This window comes from Molothrus ater, chromosome W, assembly GCF_012460135.2.
Source record: "Molothrus ater isolate BHLD 08-10-18 breed brown headed cowbird chromosome W, BPBGC_Mater_1.1, whole genome shotgun sequence".
NCBI classification, from domain to species: domain Eukaryota; kingdom Metazoa; phylum Chordata; class Aves; order Passeriformes; family Icteridae; genus Molothrus; species Molothrus ater.
The window spans coordinates 9,045,790-9,071,336 of record NC_050510.2 but is presented as its reverse complement, the minus strand read 5'-3'; the positions used below and the strand labels follow the sequence as shown (position 1 = coordinate 9,071,336).

At 46.1% G+C, this 25,547-nt stretch overlaps 1 protein-coding gene across 1 annotated transcript; it reads left to right on the top strand.

The window, feature by feature from the left end:
- Nucleotides 1-22,010: 22,010 nt before the first annotated feature.
- LOC129046998 (uncharacterized) lies at nt 22,011-22,993 on the top strand. The gene is given in 2 exon segments (XM_054517770.1): nt 22,011-22,208; nt 22,211-22,993. Coding segments are annotated over 2 exon segments (648 nt in total). The 3' UTR covers nt 22,661-22,993.
- Nucleotides 22,994-25,547: the final 2,554 nt, after the last annotated feature.

The window sequence follows — 25,547 nt, the reverse complement described above, 5'->3', positions numbered from 1 at the left end:
TGATATTAGGATTAGACACAAATTAAATTATCCAATTGCAAAAGTGTTTCAAACTATGAATTTATATATATATATATATATATGCATTTATGGATTTTTTTAAGAGCACAACTTTGACCCAAAGCACCTTCTCATGCCCTTTCTAAACTTCTCACCATCTCACCCTCTCTTCTCCTTCATTCCTCTGGATCTCTAGGGCTGGATTTCCCACCAAACAACCACCCTGATACAACACTCACCATGGTATCATCTACCCATAATTGCTAACAAAAGTCTTTAATTTTCATAGAACCATTGAATGGTTTGGGTTGGAAGGGACCTTTAAAGGCCATCTAGTCAAACCCCTCTACCATGAGCAAGGACACCTTCCACTAAATCAGGATGCTCAGGTTTTGTGGTACCCTCACCTTGGCCACTTGTGGAGGTGGCATTGCACACACAACCAATAATCCAGCATGAACAGGTAAAGGCAACAGATAAATTACTGTAGATGTCCACCAAGAAATCATAGCACCAAAAGTAGATTGGTCTTATGGACCTGTCCTAGAAGGGCCAGGACCCAGACGGGAGCTCCTGGGGCAGCAAGGAGATCATAGCATCCTAGAATGGTTTGGGTTGAAAGGAAACATAAAAATCATCTAGTTCCAACCCCCTGCTATGGGCAGGGACACCTTCCTCTAGACCAGGTTGCTCAAAGCCCCATCCAACCTGGACTTGAACACTTATGGTGAGCGGGTGTCTATCACCTGTCTGGGCAACCCGTGCCAGTACCTCACCACCCTCACAATCAAGAATTTCTTCCCAATATCTAATCTAACCCTGCTCTCTGTCAGTTTGAAGGCATTCCCCCTTGTCCTGTCACTCCATGCCCCAGACAAAAGTCCCTCTTCAGCTCTCTTGTAGCCCCTTTAGGTACTGGAAGGTACTTTAAAGTTTCCCCAGAGCCTTCTCTTCTCCAGGCTGAACAACTCCAACTCTCCCAGCCTGTCTTAGGAGAGGTGCTTCAGCCCTGTGATTACCTTCATGGCCTCTTCTGGACTTGCTCCAACAGGTCCATTGTAGTAAACCCCATAGATTTAGGAAAAGCACCATGGAGGATATGAACAATAGGAATGCTGAAACAGAAAAAGAAAATTCCTGTTTCCCTGTCCTCTACCCCCTAACCTATCTCTGTAACCCTATAAGGCAATGTCATGTTAACCCCTTACCCATTGGTCAAGCTTGGATCCTTTCCAACCCTATAAAAGAAGCATACTGTACCCCATTAGGGGAGAAAGAAGAAGAGCAGAGACCCTTCACGGACCTCCCCAAATAAAGCCATCTTCATGGAACAGCCTGCGACTTCTCCTTCTCCTCTCTCTCCGTCTGCTGCAGCCTCAAGCCCAGGGCACCACTACCTAGCAAGCAGAGCTGAAATCCTGAGAGCTTGCAATCACTATAGAGCTGATAATCACCATGCTTGCTAGATGGTAGCCCTGCGGTCTTGGCATGAGCGAGCTAGCTTCGGGCACCCGGTCCCTACCCAGGGACTGAGCTCCTGAGCCCTAGTGCTCTGCATTATGATAAGGCCAAATAAGAGGCTTTATTAGGCTGGCATTTGGAGCATTTACTGCATTCCTGCCAATAAATTCCAGTCATGAATCTGATGAAAAGGTCTCCCTGCCACCCCCTTCTCCCTCCCTCCCTCCCTCCCTCCCTCCCTCCCTCCCTCCCTCCCTCCCTCCCTCCTTTCTTCCCTTCATTCCTCCTGGCTTTCTTTACAACCTAATACCCTGTCGATGCAGGGCCAGGGCTTACTTAGGGGAAAAAAACCACCTAGTGCCAGACTGGAGAAAGCATGCAGACTGAAAAAGTTAATAATTACTTGTTTGACTTTATAATTTAATCACACCTATTCCTAAAATCAAGCAGTGAAGCACGCTGGTGTACAGACAGGGTTGCTACCCAGGGATGGACCAATGGACAAACAGCATCAGCCCCTACCCAGGTAGGGAGAAAGCAAGGGATGGACAGACAGAATGGACAGTGTTTGGATGGAGTTCACAAGCTTGACCACGCACACATCCCTCCCCTTGCCTCTCACTTTGCTCTGGATTAATAACATGTAGCAATTATAGAGAATATTACATTAATTAACTAATTAACCCTCCTGATGCTCCGTCAGAGCTGGCACCCTCTTTTTGCAGATGGAGGCCGGCAGAGGTTTGCCCTGGGCTATAAATCAGGGCAGGTGGGCAGCACACAGATTAAGAAAGAAAAAAAACAACCCAAAAAGCTCTTTGTGGCTCATCCCACCCCACTTTTGGGTGCAGCAGCTGAGGTGTGACCCAGCCATAGACTGTGCCACTGTCAGCCAGGGTGGCACCACTGAGAACAAGCAGCATCCTCCCATGGTGTCCTAGGGTGACATTATGATGCTTGTATCCCCATCTGTGTGTTCTGTTTATGCTGGATATTATGTTCTGTGCCTTCAAGACTGGCTCTGAAGACCGAATGTTTTCTTTTGGTTTTGTTATTAGCCTGCTCCCCCACAGCTGGCGGGACACAGAGATGGGGCAGTACATAGTGCTGCTTTTGCTTTTTGCTTGGCTTTTTGCTTTGATTTTGATCTTGCTCTTGCTTCTGCTTTGCTCCTGCTTTGCTCTTGCTTTTTGCTTCTGCTCATTACTTAGTTTAGCTAAGCAGCCCAAATTTTTCCTTGGACTGTTTTTCCTTTCCCTTTTTTGGGACTACTCGAACCTGCTCCAGACTGGGACCTGGGAAACACCAAGTTTGCACCTTGTGGCTGCAGCAGCTGCCCCCAGCACTGGAGGGACTGATAAAAGAGTGACCACTCCCAAGAAAGACTTTCTGAATTTGTCATCTTTTTCAGAGCGGTGAAAGAGTGGTGTCATCCGGTATTGTTCATTTTGTGTGCTGGGGGGTGCTTTGCCTGTTAAATAAACAGGTTCTTTCCACTTGTCTCTGAGGAATCTTTCCTGAACCAGTTGGGGGGAGGGGCCGTGTGGGTTTGCTTTCTGGAGGGGCCCCCTTTTGGAGGTTTTCCCCCAAATTTGCCCTAAACCAGGACACATGGGGGCAAAGATCAGGTAATTTGGGGTGTCACCAACACCCAGCAACATCATCCTGCGGGGAAAAAGCCCCAGGGAATCTGGGGCTCAGCACCACCCTTCAGCAAACCCAGCACCAATCACACTGGCTGCTCCAGAAAATAACCTTAGTGCAACATCTCAGGTAAGTCAAGGCTTCATGTCATCAGTTCAAACACAGTGATGTAACTTCAGGGTCCCAACTCTTTTTCCAAATAAAACTCCTGTTATTTTGTTCCCACTCAAAGGATGATTTTATGGAGTTATTTACTCTGTCCGCTTTGCCTGGGAAGGTACTGCCAGAGCCCAGCCACAGGGTCATTGGCAGCTGTCCTGTGTGGGCAAGTAGGATCTCATCTTATGGTTTAATTTCTCAACTATTTTGTCATTTCTCCTGCTTTTCTACTCAAAATCTCACCTTGCACACCAACATGCAGACATACAACCCCTCTCGTATTACTTTGCATCACTGGCAGTGATCCCCAGGAATTTTTAGTATCCATAAATTCAACCCATTGCTTTCCATCACTTAAAATCATTAGATCCAGAGCCAACTTCACTGGTTGTAAAACTGAAGGATGTTTGAACTTCCACCACCTTCCCAACACCTGAGTTTCTCCAACACAAAGCAAACTCTTATTGATGCAGATTTGGCAGCTCTACAAACAAAATCTATTCAACCTTTGTATGTATTATATAGAATTCTATAAAAATAGAAAATATTTTCAATATATAGTGAATATATTTAATATATTCAACCTATATAAAATATATATTATATATTCATTATATATAGAATATACCTATATATTATATATATTGAATATATTTATATATATATATAGGCTGAATAGATTTTGCTGAATATATAACCATCCATAGTCTCATTCATTAGGTACACATATAGGTACATATTTGCAACAAGGCTTAACAGCCCAAGTGCTTCTGAATTATTCATTTAATAGCAATATTTGCCTTTCCACCTGCTCAGGAATTCAGGGAAAAACCAGGAAAGTCCATGGGAGCCAGAACTTTACCCCAAAGATAGCTCACCAAATCCCAGCACTCCACCAGGCATCTTACTTCATCCCCAAGGATGGGGCACAGAGCCGGGTATTCACCATTGCACATGGAGAAGCATCACCAAAAGCCCACTGGGCATTTTACTTCATCCCCAAGGGAGGTTGAGGAAGCACCACAGAGCCGGGTACTCGCCATTGCACGTGGAGGAGCATCAGTGAGAGCGTCATCAGGACCTGCAACCACCCTACAGTGCTTTGGCATTGTCAGCACAAGCCAACTGGGGAGCTGAAGCCAGGAAGTATTTTATACAGAGGTTAAAAGGGTAGAAAAGGACTGAGACAGCTCTTACAGGGTGGGGGGTTTTTTCCCCCTTGCAAGTTAAAACCAAGATAATGATACTGTGTGTGGACCAATTTGAAGGGCTGAGCAGCCAAACCAAAATTAGTCTCCCCGGCAAGAGCTTCCTAAGCCTCACAGTTTAGGAAAGAAAGCTGAGAAAAAGCATGAGAAAAAAAAAAAGATTCCTTGGGAAGCTGGAGCAAAGGTGATCCTGCTAGTCAAATATTTTTCTGGCATAATAAAAATAAAATCAAGTGCTGGAACAGACTCCCTTGGAAAAGCAAGGCCTGTGGTATGTGTTTTTCCTCCTTTTCTTTCTCCTCCTCCCCCAGCACTTTCTTTCACTAATAACTATATTTTCTTGTATTTTCTTTTTCTTGTCTCTTTTCTCCTAAAAGACTGATGCAATTTCCTGTCTTGTCCCAATGTTTCCTGTTAATTAACAGGGTGAAAGTTATCATCAGGCATTTAAATGACTACCCGAAAGAGGAAGGGAAAAAACACAGGAAAAATAAAGATAAAAGAAAAAAGAAAGGGGAGAGAAGGACTGTCTATTAGCAAGCACCATGTCACATCCCTAACAGCACAAAATCCCCTGGAAAAAAATTTTGTACCCAACAACTTGAGTCCATCAACAAAGACCCCCCCCGGGGTGGCTGCCACAGCAGGTCTGTGTACAGGGGATGTGAGCCCCCACTCTTCCCTGGATGAGAATGGAAAATTCTGGCAATGCTTTCCCAGAAAAGCTCTTTTCTTGCATTAGAAGGAGGATGAGGAGAAAGAGGAAAAGAAATGAAAAAAAAAATTAAAAATAAATAAATAAAATAAAGTAAAATAAAATAAAATAAAATAAAATGCAGAGAAAGAGGCAGCAGGCAACATCCAAGATGTTGCTTTTATTAAAAGAAGTTAAAACAATAAAAAACAAACAGAACAAAGTGAATAATCCAAAGCAAGTGAACAGAAATCCTGGGAGCTGCTGCGCTCCTTCCCTTCCTTGACCTTAGCCCCATGCAGGATCAGGCCACTGTCTCCTCTGTGCTTTCCTCTTCCTCAGCAGCAACTGTGACTCACAGCCAGTACCCCGGCAGCATCAAAGCCAAGCCAACAGGTTCGGCACGCTGATGGGGGGTGAAAACAAAGCAATTTAGGCAAAAAAGTGAGGGTGGTTAGAACAGAGACCATGCCTCAGCAGTTAATATCTCAGTGCTGAAAATAAACTGGAAAGGAAGCTCCTTTGTGACAGTAGGCAGGCGGCCAGGCAGGGGATGGCAGAAGGACCTGGCACCTACCCATTGCCCAGCCCATCACCCTCCTAAAGCACCTGATTAGGGCTGGGGAGGGAGTCCTTACACACCATTTATTCCATGTGCACTCGAAAATGGGGTGTATCTTTTTTAAAGTCAGCACGGAGGTTTATGATCTTGGCTGCTGCAGTTCAAAATAGACATTTCCCATGCGGGCAGCAGGGAAATGCATGTGGTTAGTGGTACTGGTTCCTCTAGGGTAAGTAATATCCACTGGCAGACAGTGGAGATGGAAACGATACAACCCACATCCCTGCCAGCCTGGGGCTGCTTCTCTACAAGTGTTTTTGTCCCATCGAGTTTTAAATGTCCCCAATGATCTAGTTGCCAATGTTCATGGGGACAGCTTTGCAAGCAGAGCATGGTCTGAATTGACACCTAACCTCCAAAATTCACCTTTTTATCTTCATTCCTCCCCAAAAAGTGTCAGGTTGCAGGATAAAACACAAGTAGTCCCCATCATGAAGGACTTGCTGGTGGTAGGGTCTTCTTCTGCATTTTATTGTCAGCTGCCCTCAAAGGACCATTTGGTTGGGAAAATCTATCAGTATCCAGAAAAATGGATTTAATGGAGCTATACAGGGATGGATTGAAATAACCAGCATTTAATGGGGGGCACCACCTCTGCCATCATTTCTGTTTAAAACCCATAATAGAGGAGTATCTAGGAAAGGTTCAAAAGGCCCAAAAGCATTTAAAAAGTAATTATTAAATGGGTCCTATTTGCTTTGGGGGAATTTTAATTGGTGAAGAGCCCGGAGCTGGCAGGAGGATAACCTCAGCATCTCCACAGCAGCACAGGGGTTATCCCAGGGTGTTCCTGGAGGGGTCACTGCAGGGTGAGAACCTCCTTAAAAAAACTTCACAAGGCTGAAGGAGCCAGAGTGGGTCACCAAGCCAAAAGTCCCAGGGTTGGTTCCAAGCTCCTGGCTCCCTCCTCCCTGTCAGCCACAGTCAGATGATGTGCAAGGCAAGTTGAGAGGTTCCTAGTCTAACCCCTGATAACTTTGTCCTTTCCAAGACAGGATGGTAGGTTTTTAGGTAAGCAGGGAGGAGAGGTTATCTCTCCAATGAAGCTGGGAAGGAAAGGGTGCAATGCCCTGTGATGCTCAAAACAAAACAAACAAAAAAACCCAAAACAAAACAAAAAAAAAAAAAAAAGAAAAAAGTATGCATGCTCAAAAATAAACTAAGAATAAGTGACTTAAAAAAAAATCCCCAGCAATTGTTTATCCCTGGGACAAATATGCAATCCTAGTTCCACAGGAAGATGTCAATTTCAGATTATAATAGAATGCCAATTTGTAAAAAAAGGCACTTCACAGGTGGTTATAAACTCCATACAAAAGGGAGGTGGAAAGAGAGGAAATGGGAAAACACAGGCAGAACTCTGCCAGAGAAACTGCATGGGATCCTGTTTACATGGGGATATGTAATGAGGAGCCACTTTGGAGCACAAATAGCTCTGGATTTGGGCAAGGTGCTTCTTCCCTAGTGAGCAGATACCAGCAGGGATCAGAGCCATAGTGAAACATTTCTGACCTGTCTGCAATTTTGAAATGAAATATCATTCAGCCAAGTGGTCCCTTAAACCTGATGAGGTCCCACCACCAGAAGAACCAGAGAGGGGAGTGATGCTGATGCTTCTTCAGACTCCAAAGGTCTTTTCCTGTCTTTTTGTTTCAGAGGAGTTGGGAGGGAGAAACTGAGGCTGGGCTTGCTGCAGAAGAGCCCCATGGGTCTCCCATCCTCAAGCCTTGCAAAGCCTTGCTTGGTCCAGCATCCACCAAGAATTGTCACTCAACATCCACTGGCTCCAGGAGACCCTGGGGCAGTTCCAGAGTCAGGAAAAGCCAACAGGATTGGGCTGAAATCTAGGTAAACTTCCAGGTTTGGTATTTTATGAATAACCCCTAAAGTGGAGGTGGTGAGGACATAAGCCAGCTCATCTTGCTTTCCCTCTGTGATGGCTGGTTCTGGGCTTCTTGGAGAGCTTCAATTTGCCAGCAGATCCAGCACCATCCATTTATCCTGCAAGAGAGACATCTTCTCACCCACCATGAGCACCATAACCTTCCATCAGTCTCACGCCATGCATGGGTCAAGAGGAAGGTGTCCAGGGCTGAGTGAAGATCATAGCATGGAGAGCCAGCATTGACACAATCAAGCACCATCAGCTCACTTCTACCTTTGCAACAGAACTTTCTCCATGGGTCATATGGGAATTCGGCTCCGACTAATCCAATGTCTCCAGACCACAGGCCAGCCACGTCCAGGGTCTCCAAGCATGACTTTACTTGTTTGAAAGAAGAGTCATAACCAAAGATATCTGCCAAGAATGAGTCAGCTTAAAATACAGGAAAAACTCCCCTCTGTCTCCCATTTACAGAATTTATTTTTATCTACAATGGGATATTTTTGCTTTTTTTTTTAACCACATTGAGGATAGAAAGGATCTGGGCTGAGCACAACCATGTCAGTGGGAGACACCATGAGCGAGGAGTCCTTACCTACCCACAGAGTGACCACCAATGAAAATAAATAAAGGTAAGGATAAGTGGAGCCAGTGCCTCGAGGAGAGCAAGGGGTACATCAGCTGGAGAATGGGATGGCTGGGGAAGAGACAGCAGAGGTAGGATGAGAAGAGGACACCAGCACAGCATGAAGGACTATTCAATATTGCATTCCTGGGCCAGGAAGAAGAACAGAAAATAGGAGGGGGAGGAAAAGAGCAGCTCAGATCAGTTATTGCAAAGGAGAAACACTCCCCATACATACCCCTGGCCTCACTGCTCCCCCTCCCAAACCCTCCAGTGCCTCTGGTATCCATCAATGAAACTGCTTTCAGCCTCCAGACAGAGATTGAGACCCCAGTAGTGGCTGGATCTCAGACTCCTGATCATCAAAGGAACTTTGTGGAGAGATGCAAGGGCACTCATTTTGATCCCCTTTTTAATGCTCCTCTTGTTATCATTCTTTCAACCCCCCCCCACCATGTGGTTTCCCTGACAGAATGGCTGTGAACCCCAGTCTGGCTGCGTTCCCAAATTCTCATTGCTGAGAGCAATCTGCCTCACTAAATCGTGCCCTTCCAGCTTCAAGACATTAGAGGTCTACTGGCCTTGAACATTGCTACTACACCAGCATCCACTGCCCATCACTGGTGGTCAAAGTCTACAGTGCTATAGGAACCCACTACCACCAATCGCCCATAATGTCTTCTTCCTCAGCCACCTACTCCAGTTTCCAAATCTACCAAAATTGGCTGCTTTTTTTTATTTTATAAAGCCATCCTTTCATCAAGGAGCATCAAGAAGAGTGTACAGCCCTGGTCTGGAGAGGATGAGGGATGCTGGATTCTCCAACCGGCATTATGGATCCCTATCTGCCCAAACTAGATAAGACCAAGCCAAAGCACTCGCCACGTACCCTGCCAATAACCCACTAAAGCCCTCTTCAAATACATTTTTCTGCTAACTAAAATATGCAGGAAGGGGTAGAAAAAAAGCAGGAGAAAGTCAGTTTTGGAGTATTGCTGCAAAGTGCATTTATTTTCCTTTCTTGACTGGGTCTCTCCGGTTGGGAATTTTCAGCTCAGCACTTCTGCATGCAGAAGGGAGATGTCAGTAAATCAAAGTAAATTAAAAAGAAAATGCTCTTTCATGTGGAAGCATTCAGCTTTGTTTCAGGGCTTCGGTAGCTAACTGTATTCCTTCATGAGTTAACTCTCCTATCAGCTCCTCATTAAATTAAATGGCTACAATTACATTTGGAAAGGAAAAAAGAGCAGGTAATGATCACAAAGAGTTCTGTTTCCAGACCTGGTGGAAAATGAACATTTCATAAGACCAAAAAAAAATGCAATACAATGAAATTATAAAAATAAAATAAGTTTTAAAAGCATTTTCAGGGCCAAATGTGATTTCTTTTGGGGAGAAGGCTCTATTGAGGAGCTGGAGGTTCCCTTTCCAGAGGCCTTTGGGAGGCACCCAGAACAAGCCATGTTATTTCTGGCAGCCCAAGCCCTCACTTCCCACCTTCCCTTTGGGAGCAGAGCAGCCAGAAAAGATGTTATCAATAGGTTAACCCTTATAGAAAACACCCTTTTAAAAGTGTGTACTTCTTTTGCTTATTTCATGTGGTATCCTGTGGAACTGAACTCTCTCCTTTGCAATGAGTATATTTCAGAAGGAAAAAGGAAAAAAAAATCTAACAACATCCTTATTGTATTGTTTTGCTTCTTGTCCTTTTTCTTTTTACAGTCTCTTTTTTTTTAATTCCCTAAAGCTATAGGCTCCAATAACAGTAACAAAAAAAAACTCAAAACCCAAAAGTCTTCTGTATTAAAAAAATAGTGTCAAGTTTCTCTGTTCCCTCTCCCCCTTCCTTTGATTAATTCTCATTAGGGCCTTTGAGCAAACAATATGCTCTTCTCTCAAATAACAGACAAGGCATATATTAGACCCAAATAAAAACAAACAAGACTCACTTAAAGACATCCACACCAAATGCAATTCCTGAAGAGAGGCAGGGGCAGATGCGTGCATGCAGTCACCAATGACCTATTTCTGAAATTTGTTTCAGGGCAATGAATAAAAATAATAAATAAATCAAGGAGACATCAGCACAAAAAGAAGGACCTTCAAACATCAGTCAGTACATGCAGGTACATGGTTTCAGACACTCTAATCCTGGTAGAGACAGAGCCCATCCACCAACTTGGCCCATCCAGGATGGAAGATGAGGTGCTGAAGACATCACACCTTGGAAAAGGGGTGGGAGTTGGACTAGATGACCGTTAAAGGTCTGCTCCAACCCAAAGCCCAAGAAGGGTGGGGAAACCACCCTCCAAACCTTCATCCCATAACAGCACCTGGAGGCTAAAGGAAATGGCAAACAGGAAAATTATTAAAATCATAGAGTATCTCAAGTTGGAATAAATCCATAAGGATCATTGAGCCCAACTCCTTCTGCAATGTCCTCTGCAAAAAATGGGGTCACCTTTCCTTGCCAGGCACCATGAGTCTCACACAGATGCAGGACACTGGTTACCCTACCAGGAGCAAAGCCCAAGCACAGCTCTCATCCCAGAGACGAGAGGTGCCACCACCACCAAGTCAAAGAGACCTTGACACCAAATCCTTCTGCAAGGCACAACTGCACCTGCTCCCATAATCCATGTATCTGAACAAATCATCAGCCAACATCACTTAGCCTTCCCCAACAGGCCTCTTCCTGCCTCGGTCCAAAAATTAATGGGGCGTAAGTCTGGAATTAAAAGGAAATATGGGCTTTCAGGGATGGAGAACCTCACCTGGGATTTCAGCACATCCTCTGCATGAGGTATGCGACTGCTACTGAAATAAAACCTAATTTCCCCTTCAAGCATGCCTTTCTCAACAACACACATCCCCAAAACTCCTCAGCATCACTTCGCCTTCTGTTGGGACCCTTGGTCAACTCAACCCACATCCAAGATCAAGAAAAAAAAGAGATGTCTTACCTGAAAGCCTCCCAGGGGCTGGACAATTAGTTCTCCCTGTTTCAGTGGAGGAAGGCACAGAATCTGGACAATCTGATGGAGCAGAGGCAAAGAAAAAAAATCCAGTATATAAGCAGTTCTTCACAGGTTCCCAGCAATGCCATGAACAGAACACACATTCCAAAGGGCTTAGCAAAAAACAATTACTAACTGTCCAGCACAGAGACTGTAGTTCATCAAGAAGCATCCACCCTAACTTGTTGCCTCAGTCAAGTCTGTACACTGTGCTTCCTCACCATCCAATGCTGATTTATAGACTGGCAAAAATTACAGACTGGCTGCGACCTCTCCACCCAAGTCACTGGGTAACAAGATCAAGGTTGTCGCCATTCTGATGTAAGCAAGCTCCCAAAAATGTTTAAATGCATTAGATACTTAAATATATAAATGTTTTACACTTCCAATTTAGTCAACTCCTGTAACTCACCAAAATGGGAACTAAAAAGGAAATGTATCATTGCTGCACTTTTGCAGCAAACAGTCTACATTTGCATTTCACCACTCAATTTTTGTCACCACCAGTTGCTAGTCAATCTTATACCCTGCTGTCACCTCCTAAGGCAGGTGGGCAACTGGATCTACTCCTCCATGCACCACCAAAGGGCAGAGTAAGATTGCCAGCCCTATAAAAAGTTTCTCCTGATGCATGAATGTAGTTGAGGTCAAGATTTGGAACTTTGCATCCCAAGCCTGTTCCTCCAGATGAAAACAGCCAGAAGCCAACACCAATCTCCTTGTCCTGCAGGCAAACTTCAACTTTTTGGTCACTACTATGTGTGGAACAAGCTCAAGGACAAACCTGAGAAGGCCTGTGAAGTTCACAAAACCTTCTGCTCCTCAGCAAGTTCCCAGAGACTTCAGGTTTTGTCAAATTTGGGCTCCCTAATGACACCACTTTGCTCACAGCTGTATCTCAAAGCAAGGGCCACCACCAGGAGTCAAGATAATTTTCTCCCTAGTGATAAAGTAATTTTTCAAGATTTCATCCCTGAAATCCAAGTGGACAAGAAATTCCTGTCTGTATAACCTCATTTTATCAGAGTATAGCCCTAACAGGAATATACAGTTTAACAGGATATACTTAATCAAACCAAAAACAATAGGGGAGACAGGAAATGGACTTACTGGCAAAATACTGTATATGATGGTTTGTCATGAGAAATATGGGTGGTTAGTTGTGTTGGTTTTTTTTTTTCCTTTGTTTTTTGGGGTTTTAACCCTTTATATTCCAGGCAGAAGATTCCCCCTGCCCCTCTCCTGGGATGGTTACAACTGCTTGGGCAACAGATGCTTTCTGAATGCAGGCTGGACCACCCTGCTCTGCACTGGGCTCCTGCCCCCAGCTACAGCTCCCTGAAGAGTCCCTGTGGGATAGAGGACATAATTTGTCCTTTCTATGTTGTCTTGTTCTAGGGATCATATGCAACCAGGTCCCCTGTTAGCACATCAAACAGGATGGCAGGAGAGAATCCTATCCCAAATTAAAATGCATAACCCTAGCAACAGGGTGAAGTGCTTTCATGACTTATCAGCTCCCTTCTTGTATCTCATCATCCACAGCCAGTTCTTCTCATCAATGAATTATCTTCTGAAGTTGCTTTAGAAGATGCAGTATTTCTCACAATATAAAACCATTGCAGAGACATACAATTAATCCTGGTGGCCACCAGCATAACTTTGCAACATGTCCAATAGCTCCTGGAAGCTGCCTAACCTTCAGCTCCCCTAAAATTCAAGGCCACAGGAAGGCATTCAGCTCTTCAATGAGGTCTCAGTGGGTTTCCTGAACTCTCATACTCCAGCACCACCATGACTAGCCACCCAGGAGCATGATGGACACAGCAACTTGCAGCCACTTGTCCCACTTAATGATGGGTCAAAATGCCTGCTTGAATTATTTGGAGTCACAACTGTCCACCTCGCTTCCAACACAGCTGCAAGCAGCAGCTCCTGCAGGGACATCAGGGATGCTGAACGCCCACATGCCTCCAGGCTTGCAGGGTGAGACTAGCCCCATGCAAACCACTGTCACCCATGCCTGCAAATGTCCCATGTAAAGAGGGGAAGTCCTCTCCTTGATGAATGTCCTCCCCATCCCTGGAAGTGTTCAAGGCCAGGTTGGATGGGGCTTTGAGCAACCTAGTCTAGTGAAAGGTGTCTCTGCCCATGGCAGGAGACTTGAAACTAGATGATCTTTAAGGTCCCTTCCAACCCAAACCATTCTAGGATTCTATGAATGAGCAAGCCAGCCTGGACGTCCAACCTTCCCACAGGTAACCTGGCCATCAAGGGCAGATCTTTCCACTCTGCCAGATCTAGTCTGCCAATGCACAAACTGATGTGGCATTTCACTGCCTGAAGCAGACCCCCAGCTTCCTGTCCACCCCTGCTTTCCTTCAGACAGTGACACAGCCTGTATCAGCCTCCATCACCTCCAAAAAAACAGTTGAATCCCCATCATAATGGTTCTAATCTAAAAGAGGGGAGATTCAGACTAGATAGAATAGAGAAATTTTTTACAATGAGGGTGGTGAAACACTGGCACAGGTTGCCCAGAGAGGTGGTAGATACCCCATGCCTGGAAACATTAAACGTTAGGTTGGACGGGGGTCTGAGCAACCTGGTCAGGTTGAAGATGTCCCAGATCGTGGCAGGGGGGTTGGACTGGATGAGCTTTAAAGGTTCCTTCCAACCCAAACCATTCTGTGATTCTATGATCATGAGCACTGATGACCACTTTGAGAGCCCATATTGGTCCTGGTATTTCTGTCTGTCTCTCCATATCAAACACAAGACATGGCACTAAATACTTAAATATTTTTGTTGCCACTATCACACTTGATGGAAAAGCAAAAGTTTCTTGCTGAATGCATATTCCCAGCTCTATCAGCAGATGCAGCTGCCCAAATCTAAATGGAGGGACCATCCTCCCCCCAAGGTCCGAGGGGAGAAGATGGCTGAGACAGGAAACTCTTGGTCCCTCCCCAGAAGAAATGCCAAGAAACCCTGAGCTTGGAAAACCCACCTGCAACAACAGACTTCCAGGCTCCACTTCAGCCTGTTGCAGCCCAGTAAAGAGTTCAGCTGTAAAACAGATTTTTCTTTCAAAAAGGAAAAAAAAGGAGGTTTTTTTTGGTGAGTAACCCAGTTGTTCCTGTGTTTCTGATAGGCAGCATTAATCACTTCCTATTGGCCAATAGGAATAACTTTTCCTTTCAAAATAGCACATTCATGTTCTGCAGCTTTTCTGTTTACACATGTTTTGCTACTTTATGTCATCACTTGCTGATTAATAAATATATCACTGGGCTAACTGAAAATGAGGTCCTGGCAGAGGCAGATTGGATGTTTAAACCCTGCTAACAGATTTATCCTAACATCTTTTCAGGAAACTAAAATCAAGCTTTAAACCTTCTCTCCTGCAGCTCCGAAGCTCTTTACACCCCATGCCAGGATCACTGGTGAGTGGAAAGAAAAGCAATAAAGGCAGAAATAGAAACTTTTGGGGAAGCACTGCAGGGATGCAGGCAAAATAATGCCAATCTCACACAAACCCACAAAATTTTGCAACCTGGCAGATCCTCAAAGTCTATTACAGAGCAACCATTCTGCATACCAGCACATGCTCAGGATGTTGAACCTACTCCAGATATCCTTCTTTCATTCATGACTCTTCATCTCCTGGCTTTTTCAAGCTGAGGCAAAATAGTTCATGCTTCGTGACCTGTTGTATTGTGTTCTTATATATTTTAGTTGCATTAAGCTGTACTTTGGTTTATCCCAGTTTCCCCCCTGTTATAATGGTTCTGCCCCTGCTGCCTCCTCCCTTCTTGTTAATGTCAATCTCCCTACCTCCTCCCCCTGTTCCCCAATAGTGGCTGAATCCTTCCCTTAACCCCTCCCCAGTGTCCTGTCCTTCACTCGACGGCCCATCCCCTCCCTCTAAAAACTTCTACCAAGGGCGTCAAGTGATAGGTTCAGGCACCGGGGCCCCTCCCTCGGGTGGCTCTTATTGGTCCCCCTACCTGCCTGTTTCCCTGGTCTCCACGCCCTCCTGTATCCCCATTGGCAGGTGGGCAAACCCTCCCTGGTTTACTCCCCTCTTTTTAACACCCTGCAGACCCCCAAATCGGGTGTCTTCAGCTGGCTGGTTTCTCTGGGTTTGGGACCTCGTTTGAGCTCTGGAATAAACCTTTTGCCCCCAACTGGAGTCCACTCTCCTTCTTCTGCCTACGTCGTGATGCTGTCTTGTCCAAAAGGTGAAAGCCTTAGCCACTCTTCTGACCTCCCGAGGAACGGGAGAATGTCCCTCGCTGCTTGCTGTGCCAGAGCAAGCCGGGGTGGCTCTGAGCACACACTCGGAGAGGCACTGCGACAGTGACCCAATTTTGAGTTAAACATCTTTGCCTATTTCCACAAGTCATAAAAAGACTTATAAGTGTTTCTTAAAAAGTGTGCAGAGGGGGGAAAAAGAACAGTCCAGCCTCTAAAGGAACAGTAGGCAAGGTGGGACCCCACACAGTACCAAAGCAACCTCAAGGTTGGGGTTTCTTTTCGTCCCAAAAAACTGATGAACAACAATTTAACAGAAACTGTTCTTTTGGCAAAAAAAAAAAAACAACCCAAAAAACAAACAAACAAAAAAAAACCAAAAACAAACAAACAAAAAAAAAGCCCAAAACAATAACTTAGTATTGGTCTTCTTTGCCTCCATGTACTACCATGCCCTTCCTGACTGCCATGGCCATGGGACATGATCACAGAGACCACTGTGCTCCAGCCAACACTCCAGATCCACTAATTCTTGAGGAGCCAGGAGCTGCTCCTTCCTGACCTGCTCCCCTTTCTGATTCTCCCCACATCTCCTCCTTCTTCCAGACTGATTTATCTCACACCCGGCAAGCTCACTGCCAACCAAGCGTTTATGCAGACAATCACAAAAGAACTGGTGCCAGCCTCAAACGGGCTTCTCCCCTGGCATCCTGACATTCAATTACAAGCAACAGGCATGCAAAGCTGTGCTAAAAAATAAAAAAAAAAAAAAAAACCAAGAAAAAAACCATTTCAACCCCTTTTCCTAATTTTTTCAACCTGACAAGGTGGGATTAATTTCCTTTAAAAAGACAACGATTTCTAACAAGTCCATTTATCAAGGTTCATTTGGATTCCCAGGAATCAGGGAGATGAGGTGCTGGTTCCTAGCATAAATCCCTACAAAATTCACCTAGGGGTGCAGGACCACTGCCATTTCCAACTGGGCCCCGTGATTTTCCTGGCTGATTCGAGCAATGCAGGCCTGTGCTGCAGTGCAATCCCTCCTAGAGTTTCTTGCCAAAGTTTTAAAATCCTACTCTATGCAGAGGGTGTCTTAGATAAATTATATGTTAATTATATGTTAATTCTTCAAGAAGTAGCAGGAAGCACAGAGGCAAGCAGCCCAAAAGCAAAATGCATGACAAAGGCTGGAGATGTTTCACTTAGCTAAGAAAGGGGTTGTTTTCCCTTTTATCTGTAGTCTGCATTGCAAAAAGTCCACTTACCACTTGGCTTGAGAAAATCCATTGAATATCTGGAGTAGGGTGGAGGGGGACACTCTGGAATTAGAAAAGTACAGAGAAAATAAAGGCAGAGCCATGAGAAAGAAAAAAAAAAAGATAGGAATTTATGATAAGAGTGGCATTCTTTTAGCAAAACTGTCTTAGCTCTGGGGGTTGGAGGCAGGGCAGAGGCAGTGATTGCCTTGATATTTAGCTGTCAGATAAACAAAAGGGGCCGTCTGGCGCCAACCTCCGTGCTATCTACTTGGGCTGTCTAAGCAGGGCCTCCTTGGTTCGGCGGAGCCATAGCAGCGCTTGGGCCGCTCGGCCCTTAACCCCAGCACCGCGCGGAGACGGAGGAGAGACTGCTCCGCCCGCCGCGCCGGGGCCCCCGGGGCGGGAACTCACCCGCCTCCCCTCTAAACAGAAAAAAAGAAAAAAATAAACCAAGGCAATGGAAATGAGGTTTCGTGTGTTGGTTTGTTGGTTTGGGTTTTTTGTTTTTGTTTTTTTTTTTTTCCAGAGGGGAAAAAAATTGGTGGGCTGGAAGGCGAATGGGCTTCATCCCTCCATCCCCTCCATCTTCCCGTACCCCTGCTCCCTCCGCCGCCGTACCTAGCTCGCACAGCCGGCTGAGGTGGTGCGGGTTGCAGCAAACAAGCTCGGGGTGAGCCTTGCTGTAGGATTCACAGCAACATAATCGCTTCACTTCGGAGCAGTGGCGGAGGTCGGGCCAGCGGAACACCTTGCAGAGCAGCATCGGCAGAGGGTACCAATGCTGGCCCAGCCGGGAGTCAGCCTTGGCGGGCAGCAGCAGGCAGGGGGTCCGCGCCCCACCGCGGGACTCCACGGCGTGCAGCAGCTCCTCCAGCTGCCGCTCCTTCAGCCGCTTCAGCACGGCGTGGATCAGCGCCTTCAGTTCCGCCTCCACGCCCGCCGACGACCGCCCGCCGCGGCCCGCCTTGCCCGGGCAGCACCCGCACCCCCCGCCGCAGGCAGGCGCCCGGGCCTCGGCCTCGGCCGCGCCAGACTCGCCCGCCGCCGCCTCCTCCTTTCCGCCGGGTGCACGGCTCCGCCAGAGCCGCCGGACGAGCACAGAACGTTTGGTCCTGAACATACGGGACGAGAGGAGGGGGCTCCGGCTACAAAACGGGCATGTCGTCCGCCGTGCATGAAGGGGCCGGGAGACGAGACGCGGCGGCGGCCAGCAGCGGGCGGCGGCAGGGCCTAGGCGGGCTGTGACATGCGCCAGTCTCTGCGCTGGGGCCGCGGGTCCCACCGCCTCCTGCGGGGGGCTGCACTGGTCGCGCCTCCGCCCGCTGCGAGGGCGCAAGGGTAGAAAAAAAATCAAATTAGGGAAAAACCGGGGCGAATGGGGAGCCGCTGCTCGTCTCGGCTTTGCACTTAAAAGAAAAAGCCCGTCTAGAACCTGCGACGCCCGACACGAGAAGAGGGGGGCGGAGGGTGTCGGCGCCGCGCCGCCCTGTGAGACGGCGGAGCGCGGCCGAAGCCGCGGGAGAACCTTGGCTGCCCAGGAGCCGCAGTGCCCATCAACCCGTTCACCGGGGAGGGAGTGCGGGGGGGGATAAGGAGGCAGGGATACGGCAGGGCAGAATCAAAGGATAAAAAATAAAAAGCGATTCAAAAGGGTGTGTAGTGGAAAAAAAATTAGAAATATTAAAAAAACCTGAAACACCAACCCTAAGTTTTGGACGTCGGTTTAAGCATCTGTCACTAAAGAGACGAACAAGCGCATCCAGTGTTGTATTCCGTTTTAAAGCCCGGATCGTCTTGAGGGAGTGTTCGAGGTGGACTCTTTTCCTTCTCTTTTCCAAAAATTTTAATCCACATGGACACACACATGGAATCTTGATCCGACTGCTACGAAAAGAGGGGGGGGGGGGGAAAAAGGAAAGTGGGGCTGTGTCCCCTCCTCCTTGCCTTCCCCAGCAGCGTGCTGCGGCGGGGGGAGCCGCGCCGAGCCAAGCCAGCCGCCCGCAGCTCCCGGCGGTGCTTACGAGTGCGGGGCTGCCCACCACCTGGCGACCCTCTCCTTGCTGCCAGCGCCTCTGTTTCGGTGTTTAGGGTTTTTTCCTCCTGTCTCCTCCTTCCTGCGTGCCTTCCTTCCCCCCCTCCCACTTCTTCCTCCTCCACTTCCTCCTCCTCTTCCTCTTTCTCCTCCTCCTCCTTTCTTGGCTTGTTTTTTGTTTTTTATTTTTCCTTCCCTCCACTCTCTGCAACGAGCCTCCATCCCCGCACGAGCGCCTCCGTATTGTCCTTGCTGCCGGAGAGAGGAACCCCAGCAACAGAGCGGGGCACGGCGGGAGCGGAGCCGACGGCGGCGCGATGCCTGCGCCCCCTCTCCTCCGCTCAGTCCCCCGCTCTGCTCCCCCCCTGGCTCCGACGGCGACTCGCAGTGCGCAGCGGCTCCGCCCAGGCTCGGCCCCGGCCCGGCCCCGTCACGTGGGCGTCTAGACGACGTGTCGCTCCAGGGAAAAAAAAAAAAATCTATATATTATATTTACCTCCAACCGCCTTGCACAATCGACGACTGGGGTCGCTGAAAGGTTGTGGGTCCCCCTCGTCCTCGTTCCCCCATCCCAATCTCCATCCGTGCCCCAGGATGAGGGGCCCCCCTCCGGGAGCACGGCGAGGGTACGGAGCGGCTGGTCTCTCACCTAGACCCAGTGGGGCAGAGCAGAGGGAGCCTCCGGGGCCGGGGTGTGCCGGAGCCCACTGTAAGTATTGAAATATTAAACCAAATCAATCATAACAATTAAAACGTTTATTTTTATATATATATATATATATGGTTCTGGGCATCGAAAGAGGACACGGCACAAAAAGCAATAATAATAATACTTTCCACTTTTACAGCACTGGTCGCCAAAGGATGGAAAAATATTTCATAGAAGGTTGGTACACTTCAATTCTCACCAAATGCAAAGCAGAAATGATCAGCACATAGCACTCTGATATTCTCATACTACTAGTGGTAATAATCCCTTGCACCCTGGGAGCTCTGCAGATCCCACATTCCAATTGTGGACCTACAGAGTGTTGAGAGTTTTTTGCAAGACAATGGACATATGCAACATATGCACAATCCAGCCTTCATAGAAATTGAGTAAGGTCACCATGTCCTTGAAGGACATGGAAGGAGAAGAACATGCTCAGAAGCAGACAGTTCAGGATGTAAAGGCAGACAAGAAAACCGCAGTGAGACACATGAAGAAGAAGGACTAACTAAAATTAACTGAAAGCTTAAAACACATGCACAAAAGGATTTAACCAATCATGTATTAGCTCGAGGCATGAACAGTAGAACACAATATAAATATAGCTTGCTTTTTTCAATAAATCGGCTTCACTTGATCATATTGATCATGGCGTGATGTCCCATTCCTGATCCTCTGCAGCAGAGGATGGGGAAACTGAGTCACCAAGAAGCTGTGCAGCTCTACCAGCCCTACTGCACTCTGTGGCAGAGCTGGGAAGTCCAGATAGACTTCCTAGTGCCAGGTTTCGCAGGGCAGAAGCCCCCTAGGGTCCCCATCCCACATGCACTCCCACAGAGGAGTAACTCCTTTTTCATATAATAAGTGCAGGTGCATAAGTTGCTCCAAGGTCACTCACTAAGTCAGTTATAACATTGGAAGGAAAACCCAAGGCTTAAATCATGGCTGCTGAAAGCTAATCTAATTCTAAAACAATTGCACCCAACTAAATGCAATACCAGACATAAACCACATAAAACTAATACACCATGCAGGCAGGGCATCCCTGGGGTGCCTGTCCTGAATCCCTGCCTTTGGTGCTGGCAGGAGTGCAGGTGTGACTGTGGTCACAAGGGTTTTCAGGATGAAGAAGAGATGAGAATGTTGACTCCATGATCAGAAGGCTTGATTTATTATTTTATGATATATGTTACATTAAGACTATACTAAAAAGAAATAGAAAGGAAAAGGTTTCTTCAGAAGCTAGCTAAGCTAAGAATAGAAAAGAATGAATAACAAAGATCTGTGTCTCAGACAGAGAGCAAGAGCCAGCTCTGCCATGAGCGGTCAGTAAATCCAAACACCCACAGGAGACCAATCACAGGTCTACCTGTTGCATTCCACAGCAGCAGATAACCATTGTTTACTTTTGGTTGCTGAAACTGCAGCTTCTCACAAGGAAAAATCCTAAGAAAGGATTTTTCATGAAAGATGTCTGCGACATGCAGGAATAATTTTAAATCCCAGTCATGCAAACATTAATGTGAGCAGGTCAGTGGGAACAAAGAGAATCTGGAAAGAAAGGAACCAGGAAAGAAGGAATAGGAGAAAGGCTCCAAGAGCAGGAGGTGCAGTTAGTTCAGATTTTGCCCCGATCTCATAGGGGAAGGGTTCTTTACTGATGAGCGAGATAAAGAACAGCTTTAAATTAGAGATGCGGGTTTTCGGAAGTCTTTTTTCTGTTAGCTGTAATAAGTGGTAACATCTGTAGTGCAGAGGAAATTAGCTTGACAGGATGGCATTGGCAGAATATGTGGCTTACTTGGGCCAATGCTACTGGAGTGGATTCCTTTTGTTTATCTTTAGCCATGCCCAGAGATCCTTTTCGCACATGTCTAATTGGTATCCCAGTGAGTAATTTTACTGGTTTTGCAAAGTGGGTAGGAGCTAGAGGAAAGCCACATGTGGGAACAAATAGATCAAGCGCAGAGAATCATTGGTCTAACATCACCAAAGGTGGTACAAAACTGGACATATGCTAAAGGCTGGGAATTAAGCCAAATGGCAAAGGCTTCCAAGCAGGTGTGATAACACAATCACTGAATGAAACTGGACTAGAATCCCAAGAACTAGACCTGTTAGGATCAGTTCCTGGGAATTATTGCTTGTTTTTTAACTACTTTCTGGACCCCAAAACAACTAATATGAGTGATTTTCTAGTCCCACATCCCAAGAATAATAGTGTTGTTCTTAATCCCAATTCTCCATGGTATAAGAACATGGCCAAATACTGCCACAATTGGACTTACCATGGCAGTGCTGGTGCAAATGCGACTGTAAGAAAGCTTCCACCAGGTATCTTTTTAATTTGTGGGGGTAGAGCCTGGCCTGCAATTCCGAGTAATCCATTTGGTGGACCTTGTTACTTAGAAAAACTAACCATGTTTGCACCTAGCATGCGAGAGATGCTGAATCAGACTATCTGGAGAACAGGACATAGCAAAAGAACTAAAAGAGCAATCACAAGCTTAGGATCTAATTGTAATGATCATGAAGAGCTTTGGGGTGCTCCAGCAAGAATCATAGCATCAGTCCTTGCTCCAGGTGTTGCGGCTGCTCAGGCTTTGACTACATTGAATAAGTTGGGATGCTGGAATGCTGGACAGCTAAGCAACTGAACACAACTTCAGCTATTCTAAATCAAATGCTCACTGATGTAGGTAGTATTAGACACGGCACACTTCAAAATAGAGCTGCTATAGATTTTTTGTTGTTGGCACATGGGCACGGGTGTGAGGAGTTTGAAGGGATGTGTTGGATGAACCTTTCTGACAATTCTGCGTCCATTCACAAAAAACTCAAACAACTACAAGATAACATGAACAAATTGACTGTGAATGACTGGGGTTTGGATGAATGGTTCAAGGGATGGGGAATAACTAGATGGTTGAAAGATATGGTAAAAGGAATTTTGTTAGTTTTAGTAGTTATTATTTTATTGCTTTGTGTTATTCCATGCATAATTAAGTTGGTGACCCGCTTAGTAGAAAAGACAGTAAAGAGGGTCTGGCTGGTGCAAGAAGAAGAAGAAGGGGGAATTGTGTGACAGTGTTCACAGGGGTTTTCAGATTGGGGAAGAGACGAGGATCTGACTCCATGTTTCAGAAGGCTTGATTTATTATTTTATGATATATATTACATTAAAACTATACTAAAAGAATAGAAGAAAAGGTTTCATCAGAAGGCTAGCTAAGAATAGAATAGCAAGGAATGATAACAAAGGTTTGTGGCTCAGCTCTCTGTCCAAGCCAGCTGGGCTGTGATTGGCCATTAATTACAAACATCCAACATGGGCCAATCAAAGATGCGCCTGTTGCATTCAACAGCAGCAGATAATCAATGTTTACATTTTGTTCCTGAGGCCTCTCAGCTTCTCAGGAGGAAAAATCCTAAGGAAAATGTTTTTCATAAAAGATGTCTGCAACAGAATTGTAGCAATGTATCTGAACAACTTAGGCCTCAGTGTGCACCAGCCATACCATCTCTAACTGTTCTTATCAGAATTTTCTCAGGGCACCGTGGAATTCATCAAGGTTGCTAAGATATAAACTGTGCTAAAATAAGAACAAAGAAGCTGAGAGACTGCATACCAGGATCACAATGACTAGATAACAGAGGACTGTAGAGCACCTGCATGGTAACCAATCATGGACATTGAGAAATGGAGGCAGAGAAGGAGGGAACAAGACGAAGGCACCAGTCAAGAAGTGTCATCTTAGTAGTTTGTAGAATCTATAAAAGTGTGTGTAATGTAAACAATAAAGGGCTTCTGCTTGATCATATTGGTTAGTTGTTCAGGAGTCCTGGTTTACCCACAATAATTACCTAACTGGGTGGTATGGGGAAGGACAAAAGGTGAAGAAAACTGTGCCATAATGCCCCATCCATCCTGGAGAGGAATTTGCCTCTGCATTTAAATTTGCCGAAAGGTTTATATGAGTTTGTGTGCTGTGATTTCCATCAAGTTTAATGGTGTTTAGAATGTAACTGCTCCAACAGCAAGATGCTGCTTGGTGAATTTCATGCTGAAGGTTTCCATTAAATCCCTATAAACAGGGTTATCTGCAATTGCTGTAACTGTTTTTCACACTCGCAGTTTAAATACCAGAGTTGAGGCATAAAGGGATGATCCCTCAAACTACTACTTTGGATTTCAGAATTCATAATGTTAACCCTGGAGATTGGGTAATAATCAAGTCATGGAAAGACCAGGTTCTGACCTCTCAATGGGGAGGTCCCTTTCAGGTGCTACTCACGGTTGAATTGGTGGTGAGAACTACGGAGGGGGGATGGTCTTGTGCCCACAGAATTAAGGGTCTGGTGGAAGAACCAAAGGAATGGACCATAACATCCAGACCGGGTGAGATGAGATTGACTTTTAAACAAAGACTGAAAGGTAACCAGAAAGGCCCAGGACATCCAAGAAATAAGGTCAAGCTTCCACCAGCCATCTTAAGGACTGCTTAGATAACGCTTTGAGTGGGAGATTTGGATTGTATTGGTCACTGATGTAGTCGTCCTATTTAGTAGATGGGGATTGCTGGTGTCTGTTGAGGGGAAGTACATAGGAAACAGTGGAAAGTGCTAGGATGATTCACTTGGGAATTGACAAGTGGAGTACGACAGGAGCCGGAGGGCAAGACCGGGTTGACCCGTGTGCTCGCCATTGAGAAGATTATATAACTCTGCTGCGGGCAGCAACCCTGTAGGCATGGTAGGTGGTGGTAGAAGCCATACTGGACCTCTATCATTCCCTTTCTGTCTATTACTCCTTAGTTGTCTTTTCCCTTCTGGAATCCAAACAAATTCTTGATCAATCATTTTATGTGGGTACTCTTTTCATTGTTCACACTATTGTAAATTTGCACTGTGTCCTGGATTGCCAAGCGAATTGTATTCTATTTGCCATCTGTATGGCAGTTGTCTTCTGTTAAGTGGGCAGATTTCCTTATTTTTTCCACAACTAATCCTCCCTCGGGGAGACATCTGCTGATAATAGGCTATTGAATGTCACTGAATGACTGATAAGAACTATAGCATCCCATTGTGAGATGCTCTGACCAGAGGGAGGAGCCAAGCATTCCTACCCAGATATAATCTTGAGATTCTGGAACACCAGCACGGCTTCTCCAATGGATTTCCCAGAGGAACAGCTGCCTCTTCCACTGGATCTTCAGAGGAAGACCACACCCTTTCTACAGGATCACTGCTCCAACAGAATCACACCTGACACTCCAGGAGGACTGCAGCCACAATTCCAATTGGACTGATACCAACATCCTGACCAACAGGGTGTCAGGTTGTATTCTGACTCTGTCAGTGTTGTTTTGGTTAACTGCATTGTTTATTTTATCTTTTTATTTTCTTCCCTAATAAAGAACTGTTATTCTTGCTCCCATATTTTTGCCTGAGAGCCCCTTAATTTAAAATTTATAGCAAGTCGGAGGGAGAGGGTTTACATTTTCCATTTCAGGGGAGGCTCCTGCCTTCCTTAGCAGACACCTGTCTTTCCAAACCAAGACACACTGTTATGACCCATCCAAATTATGCTGAAGAAGCAAAACAAACTAGAAGACCCCCACAAAGAAGCCAAAGAGATCTATGAAAAGCATGAGTGGAAAATGGGAATTAATTGCTCGAGCCAAATGACTCTAAAAAGGAAAAGGGGGCATTGTTATAGATGAGTAGTATGATGATTGGCTCTCGCAATTAAGGGATTGGAGCAGTGGCCGGTGGAAAGTAAAACGCCCAGGCTAGATAAGTGTCCAGCCAACCTCCAGCCAGTAAGGCACTTCCCCAACACGAAGTCAGGGCCCGGTGCCTAGCGATGACAGGCTTACGGACGAGTGGCCGCAGTAGTGAGCTCCGAAGTCGCAGGATGAAATGAAGAGGCGACTCTCAGTCTCTACAGGGAGGGTGGTTTTATTGGTAGG